The sequence below is a fragment of the Pezoporus flaviventris genome, unplaced genomic scaffold (assembly GCF_033815535.1).
Source record: "Pezoporus flaviventris isolate CSIRO_AGI_PZ_B2104156 unplaced genomic scaffold, CSIRO_AGI_Pfla_v1 ptg000013l, whole genome shotgun sequence".
Classification (NCBI taxonomy): domain Eukaryota; kingdom Metazoa; phylum Chordata; class Aves; order Psittaciformes; family Psittacidae; genus Pezoporus; species Pezoporus flaviventris.
The window spans coordinates 17,350,542-17,377,291 of NW_026892561.1; the positions used below are offsets into that span (position 1 = coordinate 17,350,542).

Consider the following 26,750-nt stretch of genomic DNA (forward strand, 5'->3'; position numbering starts at 1 on the left):
GCGCACGGGGGAGGACGGCGTTACCGCTTCCAGTTGCCTGCCCAGGGCTTAGGGGTGCATTTGTCCTCGGCCGCAGTGCTGCCCACCCCCGGGTCCCAGAGCCGGGCCTCGCACCCCCCACCGTGGGTCTGTCGCAGGGCAAGGCGTTTACAGCGGGGGGATAAGGGGGTCATAGAGAGGCAAGTAGCTTTATGCCCCAGCATTTTGTAGGATACATTTTACAGGCACTGAGTAAGAGAGAAATTCACCTCCTGTTTGCCTTATTTTTATAGGTTCCATTTGATGTGTTAGGTAAGCTGCACACAGATTCATCAGGAAGTCACAGGTGTCTAGAATGAGTAAGGTGCACCGATTCACTGAAGACTAAATCCATTATGATATTAACTGAAGGAAAATAATAGTTTTAAGTAAGAACATATCAAGAGCATATTCCAAAAAGAAGGAATACTCACATTAAAGACTAGAAGTTTTGACATAACCACATCTTTCAAGTGCTATGTTGTAGGTCACTTTCAACCAAGCTATTCTTTTAATACATCGAAATAGTAAATCATAATTGACATTCATTTCTTAAGTTCTCAATTTTTTTAGTGCTTGAATGCAGACGGTGTACTATATAAACTAACATACAATACATTAAAAACACCAGTAAAACAGAGGAAGAGTTCAGCCTATGGAGGTGCTTAAGAGGATAAATTTTAATTCAAAAGTTACATTTGTTTTATGATTTTTTTTTTTAATGCTGTTCATTAAACTACTTCATTAGCTGTCCTAAGCCTGAATAACGACTAAAGCATCAATATGATAAACTAAATTCTTACTGGTTGAATCTTTATAAAGAGATGGGAAGAGCTTTAAGTAGAAACACATCTCAGCTGTTCTGGATTTACCAAGGTAGGCAGGGAAAGCAATAAAAACCGTGTCTGGGTAAGGTGCCCTTTAGGATAGTAAGGTTGAGGGAGTTTTGTGGGGTTGAGGTGTTTGCTCAAGCTTGTTTTCTTCTATAGTGAAGGCCTCTAGGGTTATTGTAACATCTGTTCTTTAAGTTTCTTTCAAACACTCTTGAAGGTCTGTTTTTGTTTTAATTGCTTTTATAGATACAGCTTTTTGTCTAATAGCCTAATATTTTATGTTCTTATTTATCTCTTGTTGGAGCTATATCATTAAAAATGTTTTATGGAGCTTGCTTGTTTGAGTGAGCCTTGCCTTTTTATTTTTGCCTTTTTATTTTAACAAGAATTGGGTATTTCCCAAGAATTTCCTTAATTGCAGAAGCCTGTTGTATGGCTATGGAAAACTTTATTGACCTGTTTCACTTACGATGTACGGAAGGAACTAGCAACAAACAATGGTTGCACTGATGAGCAAGGACAAGAATGGCAAAGGAAATACTTGTGGTGTGCTTCAGATAGAAGCTGAACTTAAAAGGAATTTGTCCTTAACCAGAAGAGCAGTCATTTGGCTTGATCTGACAGTGACCTTAACAGCCCAAGTTTGTGACTTGGTTATAGGTAAAGCACAACTTTGTCCTGTTTTTCATAATACTTCTGTCTTCCTAAGCACCCACCTTATCCAAAAGTAGTTTTCTGTGCTGAGCTGTAGGATATTTCTGTTGTTTTTTAGGCTGAAGAGAAAAATCCCCTGCTGTTGGTGCTAACTGTTAGTGCGTCACTTTGTGGGTCTCAGGGGTACAAAGAGGATGGCATGGGGTAACAGGGGTCTTAAAACAGAGACAGACTGTCTCCAGTAAAACTGCATGGTGGGACTTCCCTTTTGTAATGAGCTTACTCATATCTAACTGTGGCAGTGAGTTTGGCACTACTTTCTGAAAAATTAAGTTTATTTATTTATTTGACCAGGTGACATCTTGTCTCTTCACAATTGTGTCCTAAAAACCATTGTTCTGATAAAAAGTATTGTAAGTATATCAAATTAGGTAACAGTGAACTGATGTGATAATAATTAAGATAGTGTCTATTTTTCTTGAGTAGTTACGGCCAGATCATAAGTGTTGCCAGTGTTTTTTACTCTTCTGTGTTACATACGGGGCTTGTTTTCTATTATGTTTTGCAGGCTTTGGACTGGACCCAGATTGACTGTAAAGTTGTATTGTTGTTTATGCCCTGCTTATCATCAGATTGTTTCAATATTTATGGCCTTGTGAAATTCCCCTATTCTTGTGTTGTGCCAATATTGCGATGTATATTGTAGTGGATTAAACCATTAGTGTAACGGCATGTGTGGTTAGGCTGCTGTTAGGCTGGATCTGGGGTATGATAACCATGTTACTAGTTGAGCTAGTGCATCTGAACTTGGTCAAACTTCTCTATATACTCTATCAATCAGGGAGATTAAAAAGAAATAACACAACCTGTGGTTCATGTGACATGATGAGATACTTGGGTGTTACTGTTGTAGCTACCACAGTTTGCTTTCATAATGTATGATATCTTCTTGTAGGTAATTTTTTTTACCTTCTAAAACTACTTCCTGAATGTCTTGAGAGGGATAACGCAGATAATAGCCTTGTGTTCTATATTGCATCTCTTATAAGAGGGTTCTGTGACCGTGCTTTTTGTGAGTGTTCCTTCTGAGGGAATGGGTTCCTCTGTACTGTCTGAAATATTTGGGTGATGGAAACTGCTGATGGGGGACAGATACATTCTCGTTGTCACACATAACTGAATTTCTGCTAGACTTTTTGGTGGCATTAAGGCTACAAGATATATATCTTTATTTAAAGTAACTTTCTAAAAACATTTTTCTTCCATATTATGTGTTTCGGTTCCCCAAGAAGGATAGCTCTTTTCAAGTGCATACAGCTACTGAGAATTCTTTTAAAATCTTTTTCCTAGAGTTTCATGGTTTTTGGTTAGTTAGGTACACAAATGGTCTCCAAATGATCTTGGAGGAGGCTTCCACTTGAGTGCAGTGCCCTTAAAAACTAGATCTTGAGTGTTTACTAGAATTAAGTAGTACCTTGACACATCAAAGTACAGCTACTATATCTTGAGTATTTATATCCTTTAGCTGTATAACATTCAGTAGCTCAAACTACAATTCATATCAGTATTTTCTTATGAAATAAAAAAAAAAAAATGGAAATTGTGGCTTTAATACATGGGTTCTTACATTAATATGTTAAATACTAGTTTTCCAACAAATAAAAATTCTGAATGTAGTTAAAGGAGTGCACCTATGTGCCAATATCAAATCTAACAGCAGATGAATATGCTAATGCATGATAAAAATAAATTGGTAATTTAAATGTGTTATGAGCAAAGCACAGTGGGTATGCACCTCCTGTATGAAGATAGGCTGAGAAAGTTGGGGCTCTTCAGCCTGGAGAAGAGAAGTCTGCGTGGAGACCTCATAGCAGCCTTCCAGTATCTGAAGGGGGGCTATAAGGATGCTGGGGATGGACTATTCATTAGGGACTGTAGTGACAGGACAAGGGGTAACGGGTTAAAACTTAAACAGGGGAAGTTTAGATTGGATATAAGGAAGAAATATCTTTACTGTTAGGGTGGTGAGGCAGTGGAATGGGTTGCCCAGGGAGGCTGTGAATGCTCCACATCTGGTGGTGTTCAAGGCCAGGTTGGATGAAGTCTTGGGTGGCATGGTTTAGTGTGAGGTATCCCTGCTCATGGCAGGGGGGTTGGAACTAGGTGATCTTAAGGTCCTTTCCAACCTTAACTATTCTATGATTCTAATATAAAGGCAGCTGAATTTTCTTACTGTGTATTGGCAGTCCAGCTAGAGCATATGTAGAATATCTGCAATATAGCAGATACAGTACTGTAGCTATGTGCTAGCATAGGTGCTAGCAGAGCAAAGTAGGTGTTGTCTTATTAAGTAAGGTTTTTTGGAGCAGTTCTGCCCAGTTGTCCCTTTCTTATGTTTGACCTCTATCCCTTCTTGCCATCCCAGAGATGGCTGTTGTAGGAATCTCATTTACTAATTAGATTCCTAAAACCTTTGCCATAAAATCAGAAAGGTTGAATTTCTTATTAGCCTTTCCTTTAATCATCACTGGAAAAAACTGTGATGTAAAACCAGGGCAAATTACTGGAAGTTCTCAAGATGTGATGGGCCAGGGTGCTAGATCATCTCATCGAGGCTGCATTTCCCAGGAGAGGTTGGAGCAGGTGATCTTTCGAGGTTCCTTCCCATGTGGGCCATACTATAAAATTCAAATGTTAAGATTACTGAAAAAGCAGGTTTGGTTGGTTGATTGGTTTGTTTCTTTACTTCAGGTGTGTGTGCTTGTGAGTGTGTAAATGGACTTCCCACTTCAATCTCTGCATGCTTGAAAACATCTGATCTTCACTAAAGATAATTGTTCTGGATAGAATGTTCATAGCTTCTCCCCCATTTCTCCACATCAATTCTGTGTAGTCAGTAACAGCCTTTTTCAGTCAGACTTGATCAAAGCACTGCATGCAGTATTTCAACTCCTCTCCTGGTCTGAATGTCAGGAGTCCAGCTTTAAGACTAAATTACCTTTTGACTCACACTGCAATATTCAGAGAGGCTGAATATCTAACTCCTTTCCCCTGCATTATGTTCTGTGTTTTACAGCCTTCAGCTAAAGTCAGTAACTGGAAAAATTTAGTATGTTGTTACAAAGGAAAGCCTTTTGAGTAACCCAGTAACAGAAAGGATCCATGAAAAAGCATGGATTGAAAGCCCAAATGGATTAGCCTTTGTGCGTGATAGTTTGAGATTTTGTTATTTGTAGGTAAAAGCTAATTTGGCCTTGAAATGATTTTTTTTTTTAAATTAAGGATGGGGAAGAGAAGATGAGGCTGTACTGCAGTTGTATATGGAGATATCAAAATGAATTGTAATTTAACAAGTTCAGGTAGCGGAAGTCACCTGGCTGTAGAAAAATGAAGTTCAGATCCAACTTGCTTATCCTGCCAAAACCCAGAATCAGTCTACTGTGCAGATCTCAGACCTGGTATTTCTTGCTTGTTTTCATTGCCCAGACTACACTAGTTAACTTGCATGGCATCTTAAAAAGAAGAAATTGGATTGCAGCTCAAGATCAAATGTAACATTTCATTTGAGAATAGGCAAAAACCCTGTGAGCCAGCAATATCTTAATTTCAAATATCCTCTTGTTTATTTTGCTGTTTATTTGAACAGCAAGTGACTAGAAAAGGAATATTAGTATTTTGCAAATGTGTTAAATACACATTGTGCTGCAATGAAGCTCATCACAGGAGTCTCTCAAGCTATTAGGCCAATCCAGGTTACCAAAGTCAGGAAAAGGGAAACAATTAACTTGAGCTCCAGCTTTATAAATTTTTCCTTTTATTGAGCTCTTTGACAGCAGAGCACAAGAGGTAAGGATATGTTTGGCCTATTGTTGTATTACAGGAGAATATTAAAAAAAGAATTTTGAAGTAGGGAATTTCCATTGCATGTAACTCACACAAGAGAGAAAATAAAATGAGGGTTAACTTTCAGCTATACTTGCCAAATTTTTTTTATCCCAGAGTGAGGGTACACCCATGAGTTCAGCAGAAGAACACACAATACACTGGTGCAAATGAAATACACTGTTGTAAGTTATGGCTATTGTGTGCATCAAAGATCACAGGTCTGCTTTGCTGCTTGGCCCACTCATTTTAATAGGCTTCAAATTAAGATTTTTATTTTTTTTAACAGCTGTTGATTAGTGGCTTCTCAGATTAGCAAAGAAGCCAGAACAAATGCAGTATAAAATGAAATTATCTCTTCTGGTATTAACATATTTTGGATCTGTGTGTGCAGTCAGTTCAGAAGCCAGAGGCTTGGTTTGTGCACTGATGCTTAAGTATCCAAGCCAATCTTCAGGATGCAGGAGTGTAAAGGACTTTTACTGGGTCCTTTATACCTTGCTTTCATTAATAATGTTCTCATATGATCCCTTTCAGAAACTGAGCAAGATCTTAATGAAAACCAAGTTTTATGTTCTGCTCATAGAAAGCAGTTTGATAACCTCATTACTCTGCTAGCTAGAAATTCCCTCCTAATTTCCAGTCTACATTTGCTCACAGGTGGTTTGTGTCCGTTTGGGGTTGTTGTACCAACTTTATGCCTTTATGTACAGAAAACTTCTGATCACTTTCTTTGTTCCTGATGCTTATGAAGAGTCTTGTATCCTTTCTGAGCCTTCCTAGCTGCTTCCTCTTCCCCAGACTTAAGCACAAATTTCTAGTAATCTAGGTATTTCTTTGGAGGGAATTTCATGGAATATTTCTACTCCTTGAACAGTCTATGAGTTTTCTACCAGGAAGAGTCTTTCTCCTAACTCTCCCAAATGACCGTAAATATCACCTGCCTGTCACAGGAATGCTAGTTTAAGTACTGTACACATGCTCCCCTTTGAATCCCCTTGGTCAGTAAAACCAGTCTGCTAGCTTTGTTTTCAGGGCTCTGTTGTCCTTTGGTTGTCCTTCCCTGCCCTTAGTGTCCATGTTTGCAGCATATGCAGGTAATGTAACAGCTGGGACTCTGGAATCTTTCTAGTCTGTAGAGACAAAGTGTGAACGAGTTGTTTAACTGATTAGAGTTCATTTGTGTGAAATATGTGACCTTCTGAATGTAAGGGCCTTTCAGCTGCAGCTGCTTTCTTTTAAGATAAACTCATGCATTTGCATTCATGGTGCAGAGATATGAAGGGATTTTGAATGGTGGTTTTAGGGCGTCAGGTACCCAGCAGGGGAACTGTCTCCTTCCTTGGTAGTCAGACTGAAGAAGCAAAGGTGGATGGGTAATGCCTATTATGAAAGTAATCTTAGTTGATTGTTTCTTCTGTGGTCTAGCTAACCAGACTCTACTACTGGTTGCAGTCATGTGTATCTACAAAAGATGAGTATATGTGTGTTGATAAACGAGAGGAAAAAATCCCAACTAATACGCACCAGGAAGGATAAATACAGAATCATAGAATCAATCAGTTAGGTTGGAAAAGACCCTTAAGGTCATAGAGTCAAGCTGTAAAGGTAACACTGCCAAGTTCACCACTAAATCATGTCCCTAAGCACCTGAATACCCCCAGGGATGGTGATTCCACCACATCCCTGGACTGCCTGTTCCACTGCTTCACAAGTTACTTTGTGGGTTGCTTTTTAGGCTCAAGCATGAAAGTGCAGCAGTTTCAGGGTAGATGACAGATTCATCCTTCCTAAGTCAAGAAACCTGTAAGTGTCAAAAGAACAAAATTTTCATTGGAAAGTTAAAGTACCATTTTCAGGCCCAGGAAATAAGGAAAGTCCTAATGATCTTGACATCATTTAACTGAAACCTTAAAAACACTCATGGTGCTGTTCTTTGTGGTTTGTTTTTTTTTTGTTTGTTTGGTTTTTTTTTTGTTGTTGGTTTTTTTTGGTGTGTGTGGGGTGTGTTCTGCTAGAAAACGATAAAATTTAGCAATTTAAAACCCTTTCAGAGTTAATGATGAACTTCTTTGTTGTTGAAACAATTACTGTAAGCATTAATTTAAGTACCCTCCAGTAACGATCTTATGTTAAACATGTCTGTTGTAAAAAGCAATTACTTATCCAGCTGATAGAAATAGGCTGCTTTCTTGGAATAATTTGTGGATGGTATGGTTGTGGCAAACTTGTGCTGGAGTCACTGGAATGCTCCTGAAAGAATACTTAATTCAAGAACTTCTGTTTATTTCATAGTCTGCTGTCTGAGAAAAGTAATTACTTAAAAATTGTTGTTGAACATGACTTTAGCTATGGACTCAAACACATTAAGTACTGTGTCTGTATATGTATAAAAATTATTTACCTGGAACTGTCTTTCACTGAAAGAAACAGACCTGAAGGATGGAGTTCATAAACTAATGGTGAGATGTATTAGTAAAGAAGGGAGTATATTTTTTTGTAGTCTCTCCTTCATAACACTTCAAATGCAGAATAGGTCATGTCAACACTCCATACTATTGATAGTTCATGTGGTATCTGCTAAGTCAGAACAGTGTTTTCTGGGAACAGAGGTAGGCAGAAACTATGCAGAGAATTTGCAAAACAGAAAACGTTTCTCACAGTGACCACTTTTACAGAACCAGCTATCTACTTAATCTCCTAATCCTGAAACTTCCTCTCATTTCTCTTGTTTACCAAAAGCTGTAACTATTATCTTCCTCAGAGTGAGCATCTCCATCAGTGTCGCATATGGGACATCTTGCTGTGAGAGTATGGGACTACAGAACAGACCTGGGAAGTAAAACCTGATTTAAAATAAAGAAAAAAAAAAGGTGAAAATCCATCTATGAGCAGTGCTGGGTCAAATGCATGGGTTATAGTTATTCTTTCTTACCTGTGCATGAAGGCTGGCAATGCTCTGAGAGCTTCTCTGCCATAATTTCCAACAGTAAAATTAGAAATACTCAAGTTCTGCATGGGATCTATTCCATCTGCAACTGCAGGCAGCCAGGTACACACAATATTAAGACCAGTGCTTCTTAAAGTGTGAGTTGCTTCCTCTGCTCTTTTGTTTTTTTCATGTTTCAGTGTGCTGAATCACACCTTGCCAGTGCAAGTGATCCCTGGCCTCAATTTAGATTCTTGAATGTTTATTTTTGCCTGTTTGGAGGAAATTGAGCAGTATGAGTCACACTAGAGAGTTCCCGAAATGAGAAGTGGAGATAAGATTTTCTGGCTCCTAGGGTTTCACTCCAGACAGAGTGGAGACTGTCTTAGGCAGGCTGAGAAATTCCAGCTTCTTTGTCGCAGTGGTATTGCCTACCTTATTTACACTTAATGAGACACGGAGGCAGAGGGATGAGTATGTTTTCAGAAATTATCTTTTCTTCCCATCTAGGCCTCAGGGAAAACTTGTGCCTTAGACCTTTTGTCTCTGAATTTTTAAAGAATTAGTATTTCAAGCTCTTCTCCAAACAGGAAACACCTTCACTGCTGGCACCAGAACTCCTTTTCCCCTCAAGGCTGGCTAAAACTCTTACTTGTACTCTTCTACTGACTGTTACTGTGGATGAAGCTGGAGTTTTTTACAGGATTTCAAAATTCCAAGTAGTTTTACAGCTCTTTGCCATGGGATAAATGTCTGTTATACAAACTATTTTGACTAAAATATTTATGAAGTGTTTTAATTCAGGAATGACAGATACATCTCCTAGAAGAGAGATGGAACTGCATTACTTAGAGATACTTAATTATTTTTGTCTGTTGATATAAAAGCATCATTAAAATGTTTAAAAGGGAAAACTTGGAAATAGGTAGATGCAGATATAATCTTATAATGTAGGTAAAAAAAAAAAAACATGAAAAATTTCCCTCTGTCTCTTTCTGCATTTACATATGTACAGATGTATATGTTTTGGTTACCTGATATCTCATCATATCCTGTATTTGTCTTATTTTGTTGATTGCAGCAAGTTCAACAAAGAATTTTAGATAATAAAAAAATAATCTCCCACTGCATCCCGCTTTCACAAGCTACTCATAAAGATATTGATGAGTGTTTCTCAAATCAAGACTTAAAAGTATCCAGCAGAAAGCTGGACTCTACGAAACTCCTGTTTTAGCATTTCATGGCCTCCTTATTTTGAAAAATATCCTTTCAAGATTTGTCACTACAAATTAATCCAACCACTACTTGCCGTGCACCAAGTGGACATAATGAATTGTTGATCATGTGCCTCCTAAATACTCTAAAATACCTTTTAGGTTTTAGAAGATTGCATAGACTTCTTTCCTCTATTGTCCTTTACTGCAGTGGGGTGGGAATTAAACAGTTAAATGACTTGGGCGTTTGCACATAAGCCATGTTTTCTGGGCTTGTGTTATTTGAACTGTCATCTGTGGAGAGCTAGTAGTTCGGAAGATTAGGTCACTTAGAGTCTCCTTACATGTCAGACAAGCATTCATATATGTTTTCAAGAAAAAAAAGGAGGGTGTTCATAAGGAATAAATTTTTTATTTTTTTTTTAATTAAAATAGTGCAGAATATCAAGATTGGATGAGATGGTCCTAGTTTCTTTTACAAAAGAGAATAAACCTTTAATCTTATTCTACATAATGTATTGCCTGTGTTGGTCAGGATTCAGTTGTATTTTGTCAGTCTGTAGCTTTCTAAAATGGTAGTACTTAAGATTAGATGCAGTACACCAGATGAGATTTTGCAAAGGCAGATTGGATGGAGTAATTGCAAATTTGGTCTTAAATAAAACATTCCTGTTAATACATACCAGAAGAACACTGGTCCTCTGGAACTCTTGCAGTTCCTCAAAGCCTGATCTCATCTGCAAGTTTTCTAAGCATTTTAGATGACAATTTGTTATCTAATATAAATTAGCTCAGATTAGTTAAGGACAATCCCTTGTAGGGCTAATTTATGTAAGTCCTCTCAGACTAACAGTGATCTTTGAAAAACTGCCCTCTGAGTAGTGGTTACCCCTCTTGCGTACTCATTTTATGATTATTTCAGCTAAGCACTATTGTTTTCTCATAAGAATGTCTCATGGGACACTATTAAAAGTCTTAATTATAGCAAAGTATATTGCACTATTGTTTCTCTGTTGCTCACTCAGCCTTGAAGTACAAACTAGATTGATCTGCCAAGAATAAATCAATCATATCAATGTTCTTGACACCTTAGTAGCTTTCTGCTGATTTTTCAATTGTTCTCTTTAAAAAATGTTCAGCATGGTTCTAGTACCTTTTCTAGGTGCTCAAGTGTAAGGCTTCTAATTACTTTGATCTTCCTTTCCTAGATACAGAAAGGCAATATTTGCTTTTTTGTCAGCCCTCTGACACCTTTCCCCATACTCTCAAAGGTAATTACTGAGGGTTTGGATCCTTAAACAGTAACCTGGTTGGCTGTAACAAGCGTAAATAGTTTTTGCTTCTTTCTTGCCTTATTGTAACCTGTTCTGTTTTCCCAGTGCATAACACTATTGCAGTGTTTGTTAACTTTTCTCTGTACAGAAAGGAATGACATTTGACATGTCCTCTGTCAATTACTATTCTTTAAATAGCAGACCTGACCTGGTTTTGTTGTTCTTACTCCTAATGTGTTTCTATAGCATTTTCTTACTTTTATGTCTCATAGTAGCCTATCAAGTAAGACTTGCAACTGGAAAATTAGTTGCTGCTACATAATCTTTGTTAGGCACATCTGTTCGTAAGGAAAGAGGTCATCTGGAGTACTTCCATTCACTTGTAAAAAGCTGGGCTTTCACTGGTGGAAATGAAGGTCTGGAGTGGATACATAGGAACAAGAAGCATTGAGCATTTCTAGAAGTTTAACTTGATTTAGGTTTGGAGTCTCCTGTGTTTCTGGCAGAGAGGAATTGGATTAATTTTAAGGAGCTATATCTGTGTTCATGCAAGAGTGGACAGCTGCACCCAGCTCAGAACAGCTCAAGAAATGAGAATCTTGTATTCTAAAATCTACTGGCAAAGGAATTGAAAAAAAAGCGTAAATGTGAAATAACTGGGAGGATAAATCAGTAACATAGAAACCAGCTAAGAGGCAGGCTGGATGACTTTTCTAGCTTGAACATCTGCAGTTCAACCTAGTAACTGTATCAAGTATTTTTTGTGGTAACAGGGTTGAAGTTTTTATGCACCTTTGACTTTGAAGAGATTTTAACCTCTCAGTTGTGTGCTTTTGAAAATGCTTTTCAGGCTTTCTCTTTTTTTTCTGCAAACTTTGTGTTTATATTCATCTTCCACTATGTTAAAAGGCAATAAAAAGAACAGGTGAACGGCAGAATTCCCTGGGAAAAACCGAAGAGAGCCCCATGTCAGTGATGCATAGGGGAATACTGCCAACAAAAAGAGTCTATTTTTAAGCTGGAGTTTTTACAGGCATATTGCTTTTAGGCTTTGGTGGTTTTGGTTATGGGCTTTCTTTGTATGTGTGTTTTTTTTTTTTTTTATCTGCTGCAGACAAGAGGTCTGAGACAGCCCCTGTGAAGGAAGACTATTGTAAATTCTGAAATACTCTCTTCCTTCCTCTGGAGATTCCACTGGCGAAGCGATTCTGATAAAGTTTTCTCCACTCAGCTTCAGAGCTTCTGCCATGACAGGGATGAGCACTTATGAGCAGGAAGCTCATAAAATGACTTGAAAAAGTGAATCTCCAGGAAAAGGTGTAGGATTTTCTGCCTCCTGGCTCCAGAGAGGATATAAACTGTTCTGGGGTTGTCTATAATTTTTCTGTGTATGCAATTATAACAGCCAGTCGATGTTTGAGGTGAAAAAAATAAGGCTCCTCTATCAAAAATAGTTATTAGTTTGTATCAGGATAATGCTTACAGAACCTCTGTGAAATTAGGCCCTGTTGCATGGTGTACTGTACATGTTCATTAAAAGTACCAGTCTCTGTTTTGTGGGTTTACAGTCTGAAGAACGCAGACAGAAAGGTTGACAGACAGGAATTGTTTTCATTCCCAATTTACAGATGAGTCTCTGAGGTTAAAAAAAAGAGTTGTTGTGATTTGGTGCTACCTGGAACTCTCTGAAAGTCTGGTTGTTCTAAGCAAGGCTGGCCCAAACCCGGGCTTGCACAGTAAGTCTGTGGCATAGCCAAGAGTTAGCGTCATCTTTCCAGAGTTTCTTGATAGTTTGTGTTTCTAGCTTTGCTAGTTCACACCTGCTAGAAAGCATTCCTCTCTTTACAAATATTTGGTGTGTTGTTTTCAATCCCCACTCTATTCAGTAACTGGTTTTGACAAGCTTTCTAGTTGTATGTGTTGCAATTTCTAGTAAACTCTTCTATTTTGATAGTAACTGAAGTTGTTTTAGAACATACTCTTTATCCTCTTTTCTGTGATGGATTCCTTTGGGCAGAGATTAAGATATGGCCACTTGACAAATATGTTTTTGTGGAAAAAAGTAGAAATTGATACCAGCTGAGTTACTAGGTTGGAATCCAAGAGCCACTGATTTTTATTCTGTAAGAATAGGCTGAGGCTCAAAAATAAGAACTCCAACATGCACTGTATATGCTATAACTATGCTTTAGAGATATGAAGTGGGTGCTACCCTGTGTCCTCATATCGTTGACAACCTTTGTCAAGTCCTTTGCATGTTTAGCCTTGCTAAACCTTACCAACAATGGTGAAACATTGTGCCTGGAATACCAGTTTGGCAACTGGACTGCCTGGTGGAGCCTCCACAGTAAGTGCCTGAGTGAACATGGAATAAAGAGTGGCATGACATGGCTGATCAGAGTGCAAGGAAATAATACCACTTTGTATTTATTGACCAAGGTTGGGAGTCCTGGGGAATGTGGAATCTGCAACAAGCATCTAGTGTCATGTCTTTGCACAGGGTTAAGGACCAAGCTAATGTGTCTGTTACTCGTATTGCCTATTCCCTACTTGTATTCCTCAGCAGTACTTGTGAGACCTCCTGCAGAGATGTGAGAAATGAATATTTGGATATTCTCTTAAGTGAGAATACCCAAATCTATATTTCTGTACATACCATGGCAAGTCAATTGCCTTATCACAGAAGTGGTGTATGTGTGAAGACATGCATGAGGATCAAGGACTGGAGTGATGTCATGCTGCCAGAACACTATTGTGCGAGGAATTGGTGATCTTCATGCTTACTGCCTTCTCATGTATACAGGTGTACACTGAATAGCCTATGTCTGCTTACCAACTCACTGTAGCAAAGTGTCCACAATTACTCAGGCATATGTCTCTGTACCATGGACACTGTGTGACTGCTCTATGCAGTAGTATAATTAATCAGTGTATACACAATAAATGTGCATTAATTCAGTACAAGACTATTGTCTTGTCCATCTGAAATATTATATGCACCTGTCCAGGAATTGTAACTCTGTTGAGGCAAGGATATTGGAGGATACAGTCCAAGGGACTATTTGAAGCTAAGTTCACATTCCAAGCTTGACTGCTACAAGTGACTGATGAGTCTGTATTGTGAGCAAGACTCTAGAAGAGTACTAGAAATCATGGGGCTGGCAGACCTTATCACAGATGAGAACTCTGTACAGTGTGCTGTGGTCCACAAGGAATGGCTTGTCCAATGCTGCAGTTTCCATCTTTTACTCAGTTAAGCAGCTTTGAGTGTCAGTGCCTTTCTCACTGAGAACTGCAAAGCAGTGTGCTAGGTAAAAAGTTGGAGTCTTTATCATTCATACAACTAACTCTAACCATCTCACTCCTTCCTGATATCCTGTAATTGTGTGTTGCTGTCAGTAAAACTATGTAATGTAGCACTTGGCAGTTTGTCAGCACAGTGTGTCTTTGTGAGATGGTTGATTTGCCAACGGGAAGCATCAGGCTTAATGTGTGGGAGTGCCAAATCCTCGGATTTTCCAAGAAATGCTTTTCCACGTGGAATTTCCCATGTCGTAGATGACAGGCCACTTGAGAGAATAAAAGGCTGTAGTAAAGGCAGGGGATTATGCAGTCCAGACACTTGGAGCTGAACTTATTCTTCAAGTCCGTATTCGGCAACTTAGCAACAGAAAGCAGACCCTGAGAAATACTACAGAAGACTTTTGACACCTGGCCACCACAGTCTGTGAGTATAAATGGAGTGTTTCTCTGTTTCATTGCTCAGCCAAAGGAAAATAGGACGATGGAATTCTGTGTTGGTGTTCTTTAAAATCTGTTTACATTTCAAAGCAATCTCAATGTTAAGAACTGGTTTAAAATAAATAATGTCCTAAAAATGGAAACCTTATTTAAGTCTTTAGAATAATTGTTAAAATATAGAAAAGATTGCATAGACAGTATTTTATACTGAATTGCAAAAAGTCAGTGTTCGTTCTTTACAAATGCGTTCCTTTGATCTTTCATAGCTTTCTGCTTAAAAGAAAAACTCGGAAACATGATTTGCTTGTGGTTCCTATCTCTTCTTACTTATGGTAAGTAAGTGTTCTCTGTGTAAAAGAATAATTGGATGGTAATAGTAATGTGACTTCTCTGTCTCAGCTTAGAATTAAATGGAATTTTTGAGCCTGACATGATTAACTTGAGGCTAGGTTCACACAGAAGAACCTAGTCTGCTAAGCTTTGTGTGATCGGACATAGTTTCACAGGCTGAAGTCCCTGCCCTTAATGCTGACAGGCCTGTTTTGAAGCTTGCCAATTGGTTGTTTCTAAAACAACTGCCACCTTTTGTCTAGTTTCAGAGATGGACGAGTTTGCAATGGTTGTAGAACTTTTGCCTCCTCTCTAGAAGAGGATATGTAAACATGTAAACATCAGACACCAACTTTTTGACATCTTTTCGTTCTAGGGCTTACACTACTGCAGGGGGCAAATGGTTGGACATACCATTATTCAGACACAAACATGACCTACAGAGAAGCAGAGCAGTGGTGCAAAAAGAGATATACTAACATGGTTGCCATTCAGAATAAGGAGGAAATCAACTATCTCAATAACTTCTTACCCTTCAATCCGGGTTACTACTGGATTGGAATCAGAAAAATTAATGAGGTATGGACCTGGATTGGAACTAACAAAGAACTGACAGAAGAGGCAAAAAACTGGGCTTCAGGTGAGCCAAATGGCAAAGGGAACAACGAGGACTGCGTTGAAATCTACATTAAAAGAGGGAAGGATGATGGAAAATGGAATGACGAAAAGTGTGAGAAAAAGAAGGTTGCCTTGTGCTACACAGGTATGGTGTGATAAAGGCTATTCTAGTATGCTTTTGTGGAGATGAGGTGGTGGGTGGGATGAGTTGTTTATAAGCACTTGTATGATTATCCTTGCTACAGAGCTGAGATTGTTCTTGTTCCAAGAGCTGGATTGATCTCACTTACCTTTTAGCTCCCAGAATATTATACATCTTTTGTGAGCAAGTCACCAGACCTCTATAGTCAGTGAAGAGAAATAGACTCTTCAGGATGGTGACTTTCATCCTGCTCTCAAGTGGATGTCTCAGCTAGATAAGAATTGGCCTTTAGGAGGCATCTGTCTGCTGATTCTAGATCACTGGATTAGATTAGATGCTGTGTGTAAAATCTAAGCTACTTTGTATAGAGGTGGTTAAGGCAAAAAAAAAAAAATCAAAGTCAAATATCAGCCAAATTAGAACTGTGGTGAGCTCATTAAGAATGGACTTGTTGAGGATTTCTACCTATGCCATAACATATTGTTCCTTTTGCATTTTAAATATTGCTATTATCTACCTGAGAACAAGTAGGTCATGGAGTTTCCAGCCAATAGAATCCTTTCACTGTGAGCTAGTCTGTCAAAGGTATTTTTTTTTCTGAAATCCTTTTGTAAAATGACAGGGTAATCTTATGGACTAAACCCCCTGCTTTTCTTTTGCTATGCCAGAAAGATAAGCAAAGTGCTAGCCAGGTTTCATTAGCGGCCATTGCCGATTCTTTTAGAAGTTGCCATATTTTTTATTTTTTATATTTTCCCAGCTTCTTGCAACCCATCTCTCTGCAGTGGCCGCGGAGAATGCATAGAGACTATTAATAATCACAGCTGCAATTGTAACCCTGGATTCTATGGGCCAGAATGCGAGTTTGGTAAGATTACCCCGTCCTGCTTTTCAGCCAGGGCAATGCTCATGGTAGTCAGTGTATGGCTGGCTTGTTGATATACCAGCTCAGCCAATGAGACTGTAAATCTGGTGTTTCTTTGAAGTTGAGAGCTGTGATCCACTAAAGAAACCTGATCATGGGAGCCTTGCGTGCAACCATCCATTGGAGAACTTCAGCTACAACTCATCCTGCACAGTTCAGTGTGAGGAAGGCTATGAATTGACTGCATTGGAATCTGTGTACTGTACCTCTTCTGGGGTCTGGTCTGCCTCCCTTGCAGCATGCAAAGGTGAGCTTTCTACATTATAGATACCTTTGAACATCAATGTTGCTCTGTTAGTAGTGACAAACTGAAGTTCTGGCTCATTCCTTTGTGGAATTAATTACACGATGAAAGTGCTATTTTATTGCAGCACACAGGTTTCTGTTCCTGAAGAGATGGACAGGATGAATGTTCTGGCCCTGGTCTAGATTTCCGTGTAGGGAAAGACTTTCCCTTCTCTTACTGGGAAACAGGGAATGGAGATAATCTAGCTGTGAGACTGCTCACAACAGACCAGATACTCCTGACTGTAGGGATTTTTTGAGGTGTTCAGCCTAAAATGCTGTTTGAGGAAAATAGCATCAAACATAGCAGTCAAACTAAGGAAAATTTTAGATTGCAAATAGTTGCTATCATGAGCTTCAGATGAATTCATGTCCTTGCCCTAAGTGTCAGTCTTCCATTTTGAGATCTTTCCACTCCTGTCTGCTTTCTGAAATGGCAGCATAGTAGATCTTTCTAAAGCTGCTTCCTTTTAGTAGATATGTTGCTGAGTTTCAAGAAAGAGAGAAAAAATACCAAACATCCCCCCCCCCCCAAAAAAAAAAAACCAAACAACACCACCAAAACAAAACAACTCTGAAAAACAACCCTCAGCTTTTTATGGTTTGCTCCAAGTTAAGCTCTGTGCTGTCTCTTATGCCTTTCAGCTGTAACCTGTCCTGCCTTAGAAATGCCTCTTCATGGTGCTGTGAACTGCTCCCACCCCTCTGTGGAGCTCACCTGGGGTGCTACCTGTGAGTTCACCTGCGAGGAAGGATTTACCCTGACAGGACCAGCCACACTGCAGTGTGGGTCTTCTGGGGCTTGGGACAGGCAGCAGCCATCCTGTGCAGGTACCTTTCCTTATCCTGGCTCCCTTGAGCACTTGGGGCTGTCAGCATTGGCATGTTGAATTCCTGAGGCACCTGTGCTGACTGTGCTTGGGATCTCTGTGTTGCAGCTGTGCGGTGTGAGGCTGTAACCTGGCCAGAAGGCTTTGTGACTTGTGACCACGCTCCTGCAGATCTTGCTTATGGCTCACGTTGTGATTTCCGCTGCAGTGAGGGCTATGTTCTGGATGGCCCATCCAGCACTGAGTGCACAGCACAGGGACAGTGGTCAGAGCCAGCACCAGTATGCAGAGGTAAGCCTTAATGGGTTGGAAGTCATCAGTTAAAGCTTACAGTAGCTTGAGTAGTCTGAAGAAACTTCCTCATTTAAGTGTAGTCAAGGAATAACAGTCATCCTCAGTGTGTTTTTAGCACTCTTCATAAGCAGATCTCGTGATGGGCATCACTAAGTGTCTTGTATTAAAGAGGAAACAGCAGTGCAGGGTGATAAGGAACACTTGGGAGCTGTGTCTGCAACACATATGACAACAGGCTTTTGCGGAGGAGTGTTCTGACAGGAACTTTATTCCGTATACCCTAAATGGGAACCAGTGTCTGTTTATACTCCGCTAGTGGACTGCATAATCCAAAGACAGTCTCACTATAGCTTGCAATGCTTAAAGTGCATATTTAAGGGTTCTGATTGCACTGTGCAACGTGCCAAAATCACTGTTTCCCGAGACACTGCTAGGTCTGAAGGGAAGTGTTTTGGCTCTGTAGGGCACAGCTCGAGACAGGGCATGTCCTCTTGTCAGCTAAAAGAGTGTTTGACTTGACCTACACAAGCTAAGCTCTGAACTGTCTCTTATGCCTTTCAGCTGTAACCTGTCCTGCCTTAGAAATGCCTCTTCATGGTGCTGTGAACTGCTCCCACCCCTCTGTGGAGCTCACCTGGGGTGCTACCTGTGAGTTCACCTGCGAGGAAGGATTTACCCTGACAGGACCAGCCACACTGCAGTGTGGGTCTTCTGGGGCTTGGGACAGGCAGCAGCCATCCTGTGCAGGTACCTTTCCTTATCCTGGCTCCCTTGAGTGCTTGGGGCCGTCAGCATTGGCATGTTGAATTCCTGAGGCACCTGTGCTGACTGTGCTTGGGATCTCTGTGTTGCAGCTGTGCGGTGTGAGGCTGTAACCTGGCCAGAAGGCTTTGTGACTTGTGACCACGCTCCTGCAGATCTTGCTTATGGCTCACGTTGTGATTTCCGCTGCAGTGAGGGCTATGTTCTGGATGGCCCATCCAGCACTGAGTGCACAGCACAGGGACAGTGGTCAGAGCCAGCACCAGTATGCAGAGGTAAGCCTTAATGGGTTGGAAGTCATCAGTTAAAGCTTACAGTAGCTTGAGTAGTCTGAAGAAACTTCCTCATTTAAGTGTAGTCAAGGAATAACAGTCATCCTCAGTGTGTTTTTAGCACTCTTCATAAGCAGATCTCGTGATGGGCATCACTAAGTGTCTTGTATTAAAGAGGAAACAGCAGTGCAGGGTGATAAGGAACACTTGGGAGCTGTGTCTGCAACACATATGACAACAGGCTTTTGCGGAGGAGTGTTCTGACAGGAACTTTATTCCGTATACCCTAAATGGGAACCAGTGTCTGTTTATACTCCGCTAGTGGACTGCATAATCCAAAGACAGTCTCACTATAGCTTGCAATGCTTAAAGTGCATATTTAAGGGTTCTGATTGCACTGTGCAACGTGCCAAAATCACTGTTTCCCGAGACACTGCTAGGTCTGAAGGGAAGTGTTTTGGCTCTGTAGGGCACAGCTCGAGACAGGGCATGTCCTCTTGTCAGCTAAAAGAGTGTTTGACTTGACCTACACAAGCTAAGCTCTGAACTGTCTCTTATGCCTTTCAGCTGTAACCTGTCCTGCCTTAGAAATGCCTCTTCATGGTGCTGTGAACTGCTCCCACCCCTCTGTGGAGCTCACCTGGGGTGCTACCTGTGAGTTCACCTGCGAGGAAGGATTTACCCTGACAGGACCAGCCACACTGCAGTGTGGGTCTTCTGGGGCTTGGGACAGGCAGCAGCCATCCTGTGCAGGTACCTTTCCTTATCCTGGCTCCCTTGAGTGCTTGGGGCCGTCAGCATTGGCATGTTGAATTCCTGAGGCACCTGTGCTGACTGTGCTTGGGATCTCTGTGTTGCAGCTGTGCGGTGTGAGGCTGTAACCTGGCCAGAAGGCTTTGTGACTTGTGACCACGCTCCTGCAGATCTTGCTTATGGCTCACGTTGTGATTTCCGCTGCAGTGAGGGCTATGTTCTGGATGGCCCATCCAGCACTGAGTGCACAGCACAGGGACAGTGGTCAGAGCCAGCACCAGTATGCAGAGGTAGGACTTACTGGGTTACAAATACAGTTTCTTGTCACTGGACAACACACTGAAATTAATATTCCTGCAGGGTCATGGCTGCAACCTAAACTCTGTGCTGTGTCTCTTGATTTCGGCTGTGACTTGCCCTGCGTTAGAACGTTTCCCATCCCAAAGTCAAAAGAATTTAAAAATACAGTATAGCTCTAGTGCAAAAAATAAGGCCAAAGACAGGAAAGTCCTTGATGATTCTTAACCATTTCTTTCTGAATTTCAGTTGTACGGTGTGAACCACTGAGCTCCCCTGAGAAAGGCTCTATGGATTGCTCAGATAGTTCTGGGAACTTCACATATAGCACAGCGTGCCACTTCAGCTGTCTGGAAGGATGGATGCTGAATGGTTCTCGTGTTCTTGAGTGTAATCATTCAGGAAACTGGAGTGCAAGTCTGCCCACATGTGAAGGTATTTTATCTGTGACTAGCAGCAAAAAAAGGTGGCACTGGGTTTCTAGTCAGGTGATGTACAGAAGGGTGGAGGAGGTAAAAAAGACCACCAGTGAGTTAGAACTTCTAGTGGAGTGCACGAATTAAAAAGGGCAACAGAGTTGCTCAATATATTTCTTGAAAAATAGAAGAGGGGAAAATTCCTAAAAGGTCTCAGTGGAAAGTGTTAGTTTCTAATCCAAAAATAAAATATGCAACCAGATTTTGGGTTGTTTTGTTTGGTTTTTAATTTAAACATTTCTCATATTGAACTTTTTCCATATGAATAAAGAAAAAAAATCTTTTCCAGAGAAAATGAACCTTGTGGGGAAGTTTCCATTCATAAGTATGTTTCTCAGTTGAAAAGTTTATAGGTTTATTAGTTTGTTGTGATAGATTCTTGGGTTCTCAGCCAAAAGACCTCAGAGAGCTTTTCTGTCAGAGGCTGTAATTTTGCAGAAGTCTCAGCCTCACCTTTCCATTCAAGGCTGTAGGAGCTCTGTCACTGTCCTCAGTGGGAACATCCTTGGAATTAAAATATAAACTGAAACATGAAAGATAAGATAAACTGAAGTTGTCATGTGAGGCTGGAGGTTAGTCAGACTCTGGTATAACTACTTGTTGCCTTGCTATTGCTTTGGCAATGGGTGAGATAATTTTTGGTATGCATCTTCTACCATGTCCACTGGATGTGTCTTGGCAAGAGAAAAATTAAGGATTACAAGCTGCAGGGTTCATCATGAAGTGCATAAGGAATAGGAAGAAGTAGAGAGAGCTTCAAAGACCACACATGCCTCTTCAGCTCACTGAAACTTCTTCATCCTTTCAGCTTCTGAGCAAGTCAGCTATATCTCTGTAGGAGTAGCAGCCACAAGTGCCTCTCTGTTGTCCACGGCATCATTCCTCCTTTGGCTTGCAAGACATTTCCGAAGAAAAGGTGAGCAATTGGATTGGGTCCACTGGATCTACTTACCTTCCTGCAAAATTTACAGTGGAGGAAAAAAAAACAGCTCTCCAAATCCCAATACCTAGCTTTTTGAAAAACTGAAAATTCCCATATTTAAATTCCAAAATTATTTTCAAGAAGCCTGCATGTGTGCTATGTTTGTCTTCTGGATGAACATTTGAAAATCAAATACTGTAAGATCCCAGATGTTTAGATAACAAGAATTAGGAGGATAAAAGCAACATTTTATGTGCTGGTAATTACTGCCAGGGACAGTGAATGGGAATTTGAGATGGGGCTTATGACAACATAGTAGTAACTGCATGTGAGATTTGTTGCTAGATAATGGCTTTTTATCAGGTATTCTTAAATGAGAGGGGTTTTTAGTAGAGGAAAAAGTTTGCATGAGGGGGCTTTAATCTTGAAAGGCTAACACCTTTTCTTATTCTTCTTGCAGCAAAGAAATTTACTCCTTCCAGGTAAGTTGTGTCTCAAAAAGCAGCATGAGCAGCACTGCGATCATTTTGCTAAAATCCATTTGTTATAAACTAGTTGTCATTAAAATACTTTTCACTTCTGCTTTTTATAGTAGCTGTCAAAGCCTAACAATTGAAGGTAGTTTCCAAAGTGCTGGCCAGACTGTCTAACTCCAGGTGTTTCAGGTAAGCACATGAGAGCACTGCACTCACAAATTCTCTTCCTTTTAATCACACAAGCCATCAGAGCTGTTAATTGCTGAAGTAGCAATATGTGCTTTGGGGTACCCAATATGTGCCTTGGCATTGCATGAAAGTTCCTAACAAGACGGATGGATTTATTGCTTTAGAAATGGTTATTCAGCTCCTTAAGGATCTTTGTGGTTACTATTCTGTCCAGCTGCATATAGTATTAATAATGCTTTTATGTGTTTTTTCTACCTGCTGCATATAAAATTCTGCTGAAATGAGAGCAAATACAGATCTATGCCGATTTTCCAATTTATAGAAGAATTTGTTCTCTCTGCAGGAATTGAAGCCATCTTTACTTTTGTCTCGGATTTCCAGAGAGTGAAACTGCATGCAAATCAGCAGCTGTCCAGATGTTTTTACCCCTTGCTGACAAGATGATTGACCTTGTGTATTGTTCAGAAATGCTAAACTCAAGCTGTCTGGTATTTCCATTGAAGACAAGCAGAGTAAAAACCTCTGGCCTTCTGGCAAAATACTGTCTACATTAAGTCATGTAGTTATCATAACTGGGAGCTTGCCATCTCTTGTCCAGATGGTGAGCAAATAGTAAGCTGCTGCCTAAAGAGGAGGCTGGTTCTCCTCTGGGCTACTCAAGGGTACCTAGGTGAGGTGAAGACATGCATTATTTCACATCACTTACTACACTGCTGGAGATGTCTCCTCTGGAGACATATGGGTTACACTTGCAGAAACAGAATAATCAGGATCAAAAAATATTCATTGAATAGTTTTGAAACCATTGATCTGGTTTTGTTGTTGAAGTCAATTTCAGAGGATGTCCCAGTCAAGAAATATACCTGTAGTGATACGGGCAATTATTTGGGTTTCTGTTTCATGTCCCAGAAACCTTGGGGACTTTAAATTTTCTTTTTTTTTTTTTTATTGTAATAGCACTAAGAACTGTAGTGCTTATATTAGGTACTCTGGTTTCTGAATGCAGCAAGTAGATCTGAAATGGTCTCATCCCTGTGGGATTATGTACTGTAATACAGGTGTATACACAAATTTAATTGCATTTTTTACTATGGATACTTCTGTGATCTTAACTAAATGGATTATAAAATACTTGTTCTTGAGTAGGTCTGTGGCCACTGCTCTGGCCCCAGGTAATCTTAAAATAATTCAGAGGTGTTTGTAAGGATTTCATGCCTACATATTATTTACAAATACAGTGGAAGCCTGAGATGTGTGTGTGTATATATATTGCAAGTATGATTTATTAAACTGTTAAAGGACTTCAAATGAGAAGGTCTTAAGTTATGCTTAAGTTATAATTATAAATTAAAATTCTTTGTCTTAGAATCTGATCTGTATTGTCCTGTTTGTAAAATTATTTAATAAAATGTTTTAAATGTAATGCTCCCTTTTTGGACATGTGCGTCTTTTAAATGATTTAGGTCAGCCCTGTGGATATGGCTTCAACAGCAGAGTTTGAGGGGTTGGGGAAAGACTGGCTAAATAGCAAGACTGTCCCTTATTTAGATTTTAATGTTTTCGCAGCAGTCAAGGAAAGAGTAGCCAGCAGATGGCACTGACAGCCAGAGCTGGACTTCAGCATCCCCAGTCCTGAAAAGGAGGAGGGCTCAGCGATGTGTCCGGTAAAGCCGGTGCCTGGAGCAGCAGTGAACTTTGTGAGAGACATGCTCAGGAGGGAAAGGAAAGCAGAAAGAGAAGCAAATAGATGATTTTTGTGTATAGTTAACAGTACAAACTCCTCAGCCCACACAGGTCTTTTTCAGACCTTACTGCTGGGAAGTTAGACGAGTGTGGGAGACATGGGCTAATAGGTGGAAGCACAGCTCTGGGGATTAGCTGTGACTGCTATGTAGGGACCTCTGCTCCACTGTTGCCAAAGGCTCAGGTACTCATGGTAGTCAGCCACTCCTGTGATTGCCTTTTCCCAGCCCCTGACATAGTCAAGGAAGCTGCACTGTGGCTCTCTGTAGCTGGTACCAGGAGCCAGACCTTGATGATAAATAATGAGGCGCATTCCTGCCCTAGATGAGACTTCAGAGAACCCATCATGCCTGTGAGCAAGGGACTTAGTTAAGAGATGCTGTGCCTCAGTGGACAGGGCCCATTGCTGTTTATCCCAAACTGATTAAAGAACTGAGAGTGGCTGTCAGTGCTTCCCCCCGCCTTGACAAGGTAGGGCCCAAACATGTGAGCAGATGTAGAGCAGTAATCCTTCAGGTTCCCTGAGGGGATGTAGAGATTAGCCCGAAACGCCCTGCTCTGAATCCCTGCAGGAGCTGTTTGAGAGATAAACCACCACATGGGTCCCCCAGCCAGTCCTTGTTGTCCTTGTCCTGTCCTCTGTGTGTGTGGTCCTGTAGCATCCTCTGGAGCAAGCTGCTCAGGCTAGTGTGGCTCCCACTCTGCTGCAGCCAGGGCAGCTCAGCTTCTTCTTTCCTGACCAGAGATGGTGCTTCTAGAAGTTTTTCCTGGGATCTTACAGGGGCTTTATTGTGAGAAAAGAGGCTATAAAATTATCCTCTCTCTTTCTCCAAGCGTTCACACCATGACTTCTAGAGGCAGCATGAGTGAGATATTTGGGTGGAATTAGTCTCTCATATATCTCCTAGGCCAGACAAACACTCCTCAGAGGGGATCTCCTTCCTTACAGTGACTTTTAGGTTACACCTATCCTCATAATTAATGGTAGTCCAGGGCATAGGCAAAACTCTAGCCTGTGCTTGTCCAGGTTCCTTGATTAGAATCATAGAATCATTAGGGTTGGAAAGGACCTTAAGATCATCTAGTTCCAATCCCCCCTGCCATGGGCAGGGACACCTTACACTAAATCATATCACCCAAAGCCTCGTCCAACCTGGCCTTGAACACTGCCAGGGATGGAGCATTCACAGCCTCCCTGGGCAGCCTATTCCAGTGCCTCACCACCCTAACAGGAAAGAATTTCCTCCTTATATCCAACCTAAACTTCCCCTGTTTAAGTTTTAACCCATTACCCCTTGTCCTGTCACTACAGTCTCTAATGAAGAGTCCCTCCTCAGCATCCCTATAGGCCCCCTTCAGGTACTGGAAGGCTGCTATGAGGTCTCCACACAGCCTTCTCTTCTCCAGGCTGAACAGCCCCAACTTCCTCAGCCTGTCTTCATATGGGAGGTGCTCCAGTCCCCTGATCATCCTCATGGCCCTTCTCTGGACTTGTTCCAACAGTTCCATGTCCTTTTTATGTTGAGGACACCAGAACTGCACACAATACTCTAGGTGAGGTCTCACAAGAGCAGAATAGAGGGGCAGGATCACCTCCTTCGACCTGCTGGTCACGCTCCTTTTGATTAGTCCTCTTCTGGTATTGTTTTGGTCCTGCTTCTTCAGGGTATGAATTACCAGTTATGACAGTTATGGTGTATCCAGGCCTTAAGTATCTTCAGGAAGTAATTCTATTTTCTGTTGCATTGCCTGGGAACACTGCTCTTCTGTTTGCTATCTGTATAGTTCCTGTGCTGGCAAGAATGGCCATGGGAATGTTTGCTGCCAGGCAGTCATTTAGAAACTCCATCGAATCACTCCTCTATATAGTGCTGTGCGACCACCAAAGGGCCACAAGGGGACTTTTCTTATTTCCTGTTGTTCCATTTCCCTTAAATTCCTCAGCTATCCCTGGGCCTGTGGCATTGTTCAGAATGGGATCAGCGTTTTGCCTGGCATCTTATTTTGGGGCAGATGTCTGCTTGTGCCATTACCTATGGAAGCTGTGAAGGTGACATTAACTGGGAGGCACGTGTGTCCTTTCACATCTCTGTGTGTTTGCTGCTTGGCAAGGGGATGCTTTTTGTGGCACAACTTATCACATTCCTGATGAACCAAACTACCTGGGTGGCTTTAGCTTTTAAATCTACAGCCCGACAGAAGGAGACTTAGAAACAAAATTTAACTGAAAGTCTCAGACAGGTAGTGTTTGATTTGGGGTGGGTGTTTCTGTGGCCCTTGGGGATATGGACAGTATGAGACCTACCCAAGTTGGGTTTCTGCCTTCTATTTTCATAAGCAATTAGCCATCAAACAATCAGTCATTTACCAAGGCCTGGCTGAAGCTGCCTTCCAGAGCTTCAGTTTTCAAGGGTTGGACTGGACCCAACATTTGGCCAGCAGCTTTTCACTCATGAAGAAAAGTCACTGCTACAGACTAGAGACTGACTGTCTTTGCCGCTCCTTGCGTGCTTTGCTGAGGACTGGCAGCAGGGGCTTTGAAGCAGCAGCTCCCATAGGAGTTGGTGTCGTGATCAAATCACTAACCTGCTCAGCTCCTGCTCTGGGAGCTGTCAGAGGATATTAGGGCCAGGAGGCTGCCACATTGCAACATACAGTGCCTGTGCAATGCAACACACTCAAGCCTCCGTGAGCCTGGTTTCTGTCCTGAGTCTTGCTCCTGTTTGGATTCCTCTGGTCCTTGCAGGGGGCTGGCTCCGTCCTCTTGGCTTGAGAATGCTGCTAATGTGTGGGTATTTGGTTGAGGGGTTTTCAGCCTACAGGCGCAGGGGAGCAAGTTGCGATGGTGAGCTTTTAAGGACAGAAAGGTCCACAAGATTGCTGCTTCCTGG

General features: G+C 41.0%; 1 protein-coding gene across 5 annotated transcripts; it reads left to right on the plus strand.

Moving 5' to 3' along the window:
- Nucleotides 1-72: 72 nt before the first annotated feature.
- Nucleotides 73-23,532, plus strand: SELE (selectin E). Of its 5 annotated transcripts, none has more exons than XM_061451909.1 (16): nucleotides 13,451-14,531; nucleotides 14,812-14,877; nucleotides 15,252-15,638; nucleotides 16,396-16,503; nucleotides 16,622-16,807; nucleotides 17,491-17,676; nucleotides 17,784-17,966; nucleotides 18,531-18,716; nucleotides 18,824-19,006; nucleotides 19,571-19,756; nucleotides 19,864-20,046; nucleotides 20,303-20,488; nucleotides 21,338-21,445; nucleotides 21,912-21,933; nucleotides 22,044-22,116; nucleotides 22,460-23,532. In XM_061451909.1, exons 2-15 carry the CDS (start codon nucleotides 14,841-14,843, stop codon nucleotides 22,099-22,101), a joined length of 2,199 nt encoding a protein of 732 aa, XP_061307893.1. In that variant the 5' UTR covers nucleotides 13,451-14,531; nucleotides 14,812-14,840; the 3' UTR covers nucleotides 22,102-22,116; nucleotides 22,460-23,532. The 5 variants fall into 5 exon arrangements, with proteins under 5 accessions (XP_061307892.1, XP_061307891.1, XP_061307893.1 ...); XM_061451911.1 differs by having other exon boundaries at nucleotides 22,047-22,116; XM_061451908.1 differs by lacking the exons at nucleotides 13,451-14,531; nucleotides 21,912-21,933; nucleotides 22,044-22,116; nucleotides 22,460-23,532 and adding an exon at nucleotides 73-291 and having other exon boundaries at nucleotides 21,338-21,905.
- Nucleotides 23,533-26,750: the final 3,218 nt, after the last annotated feature.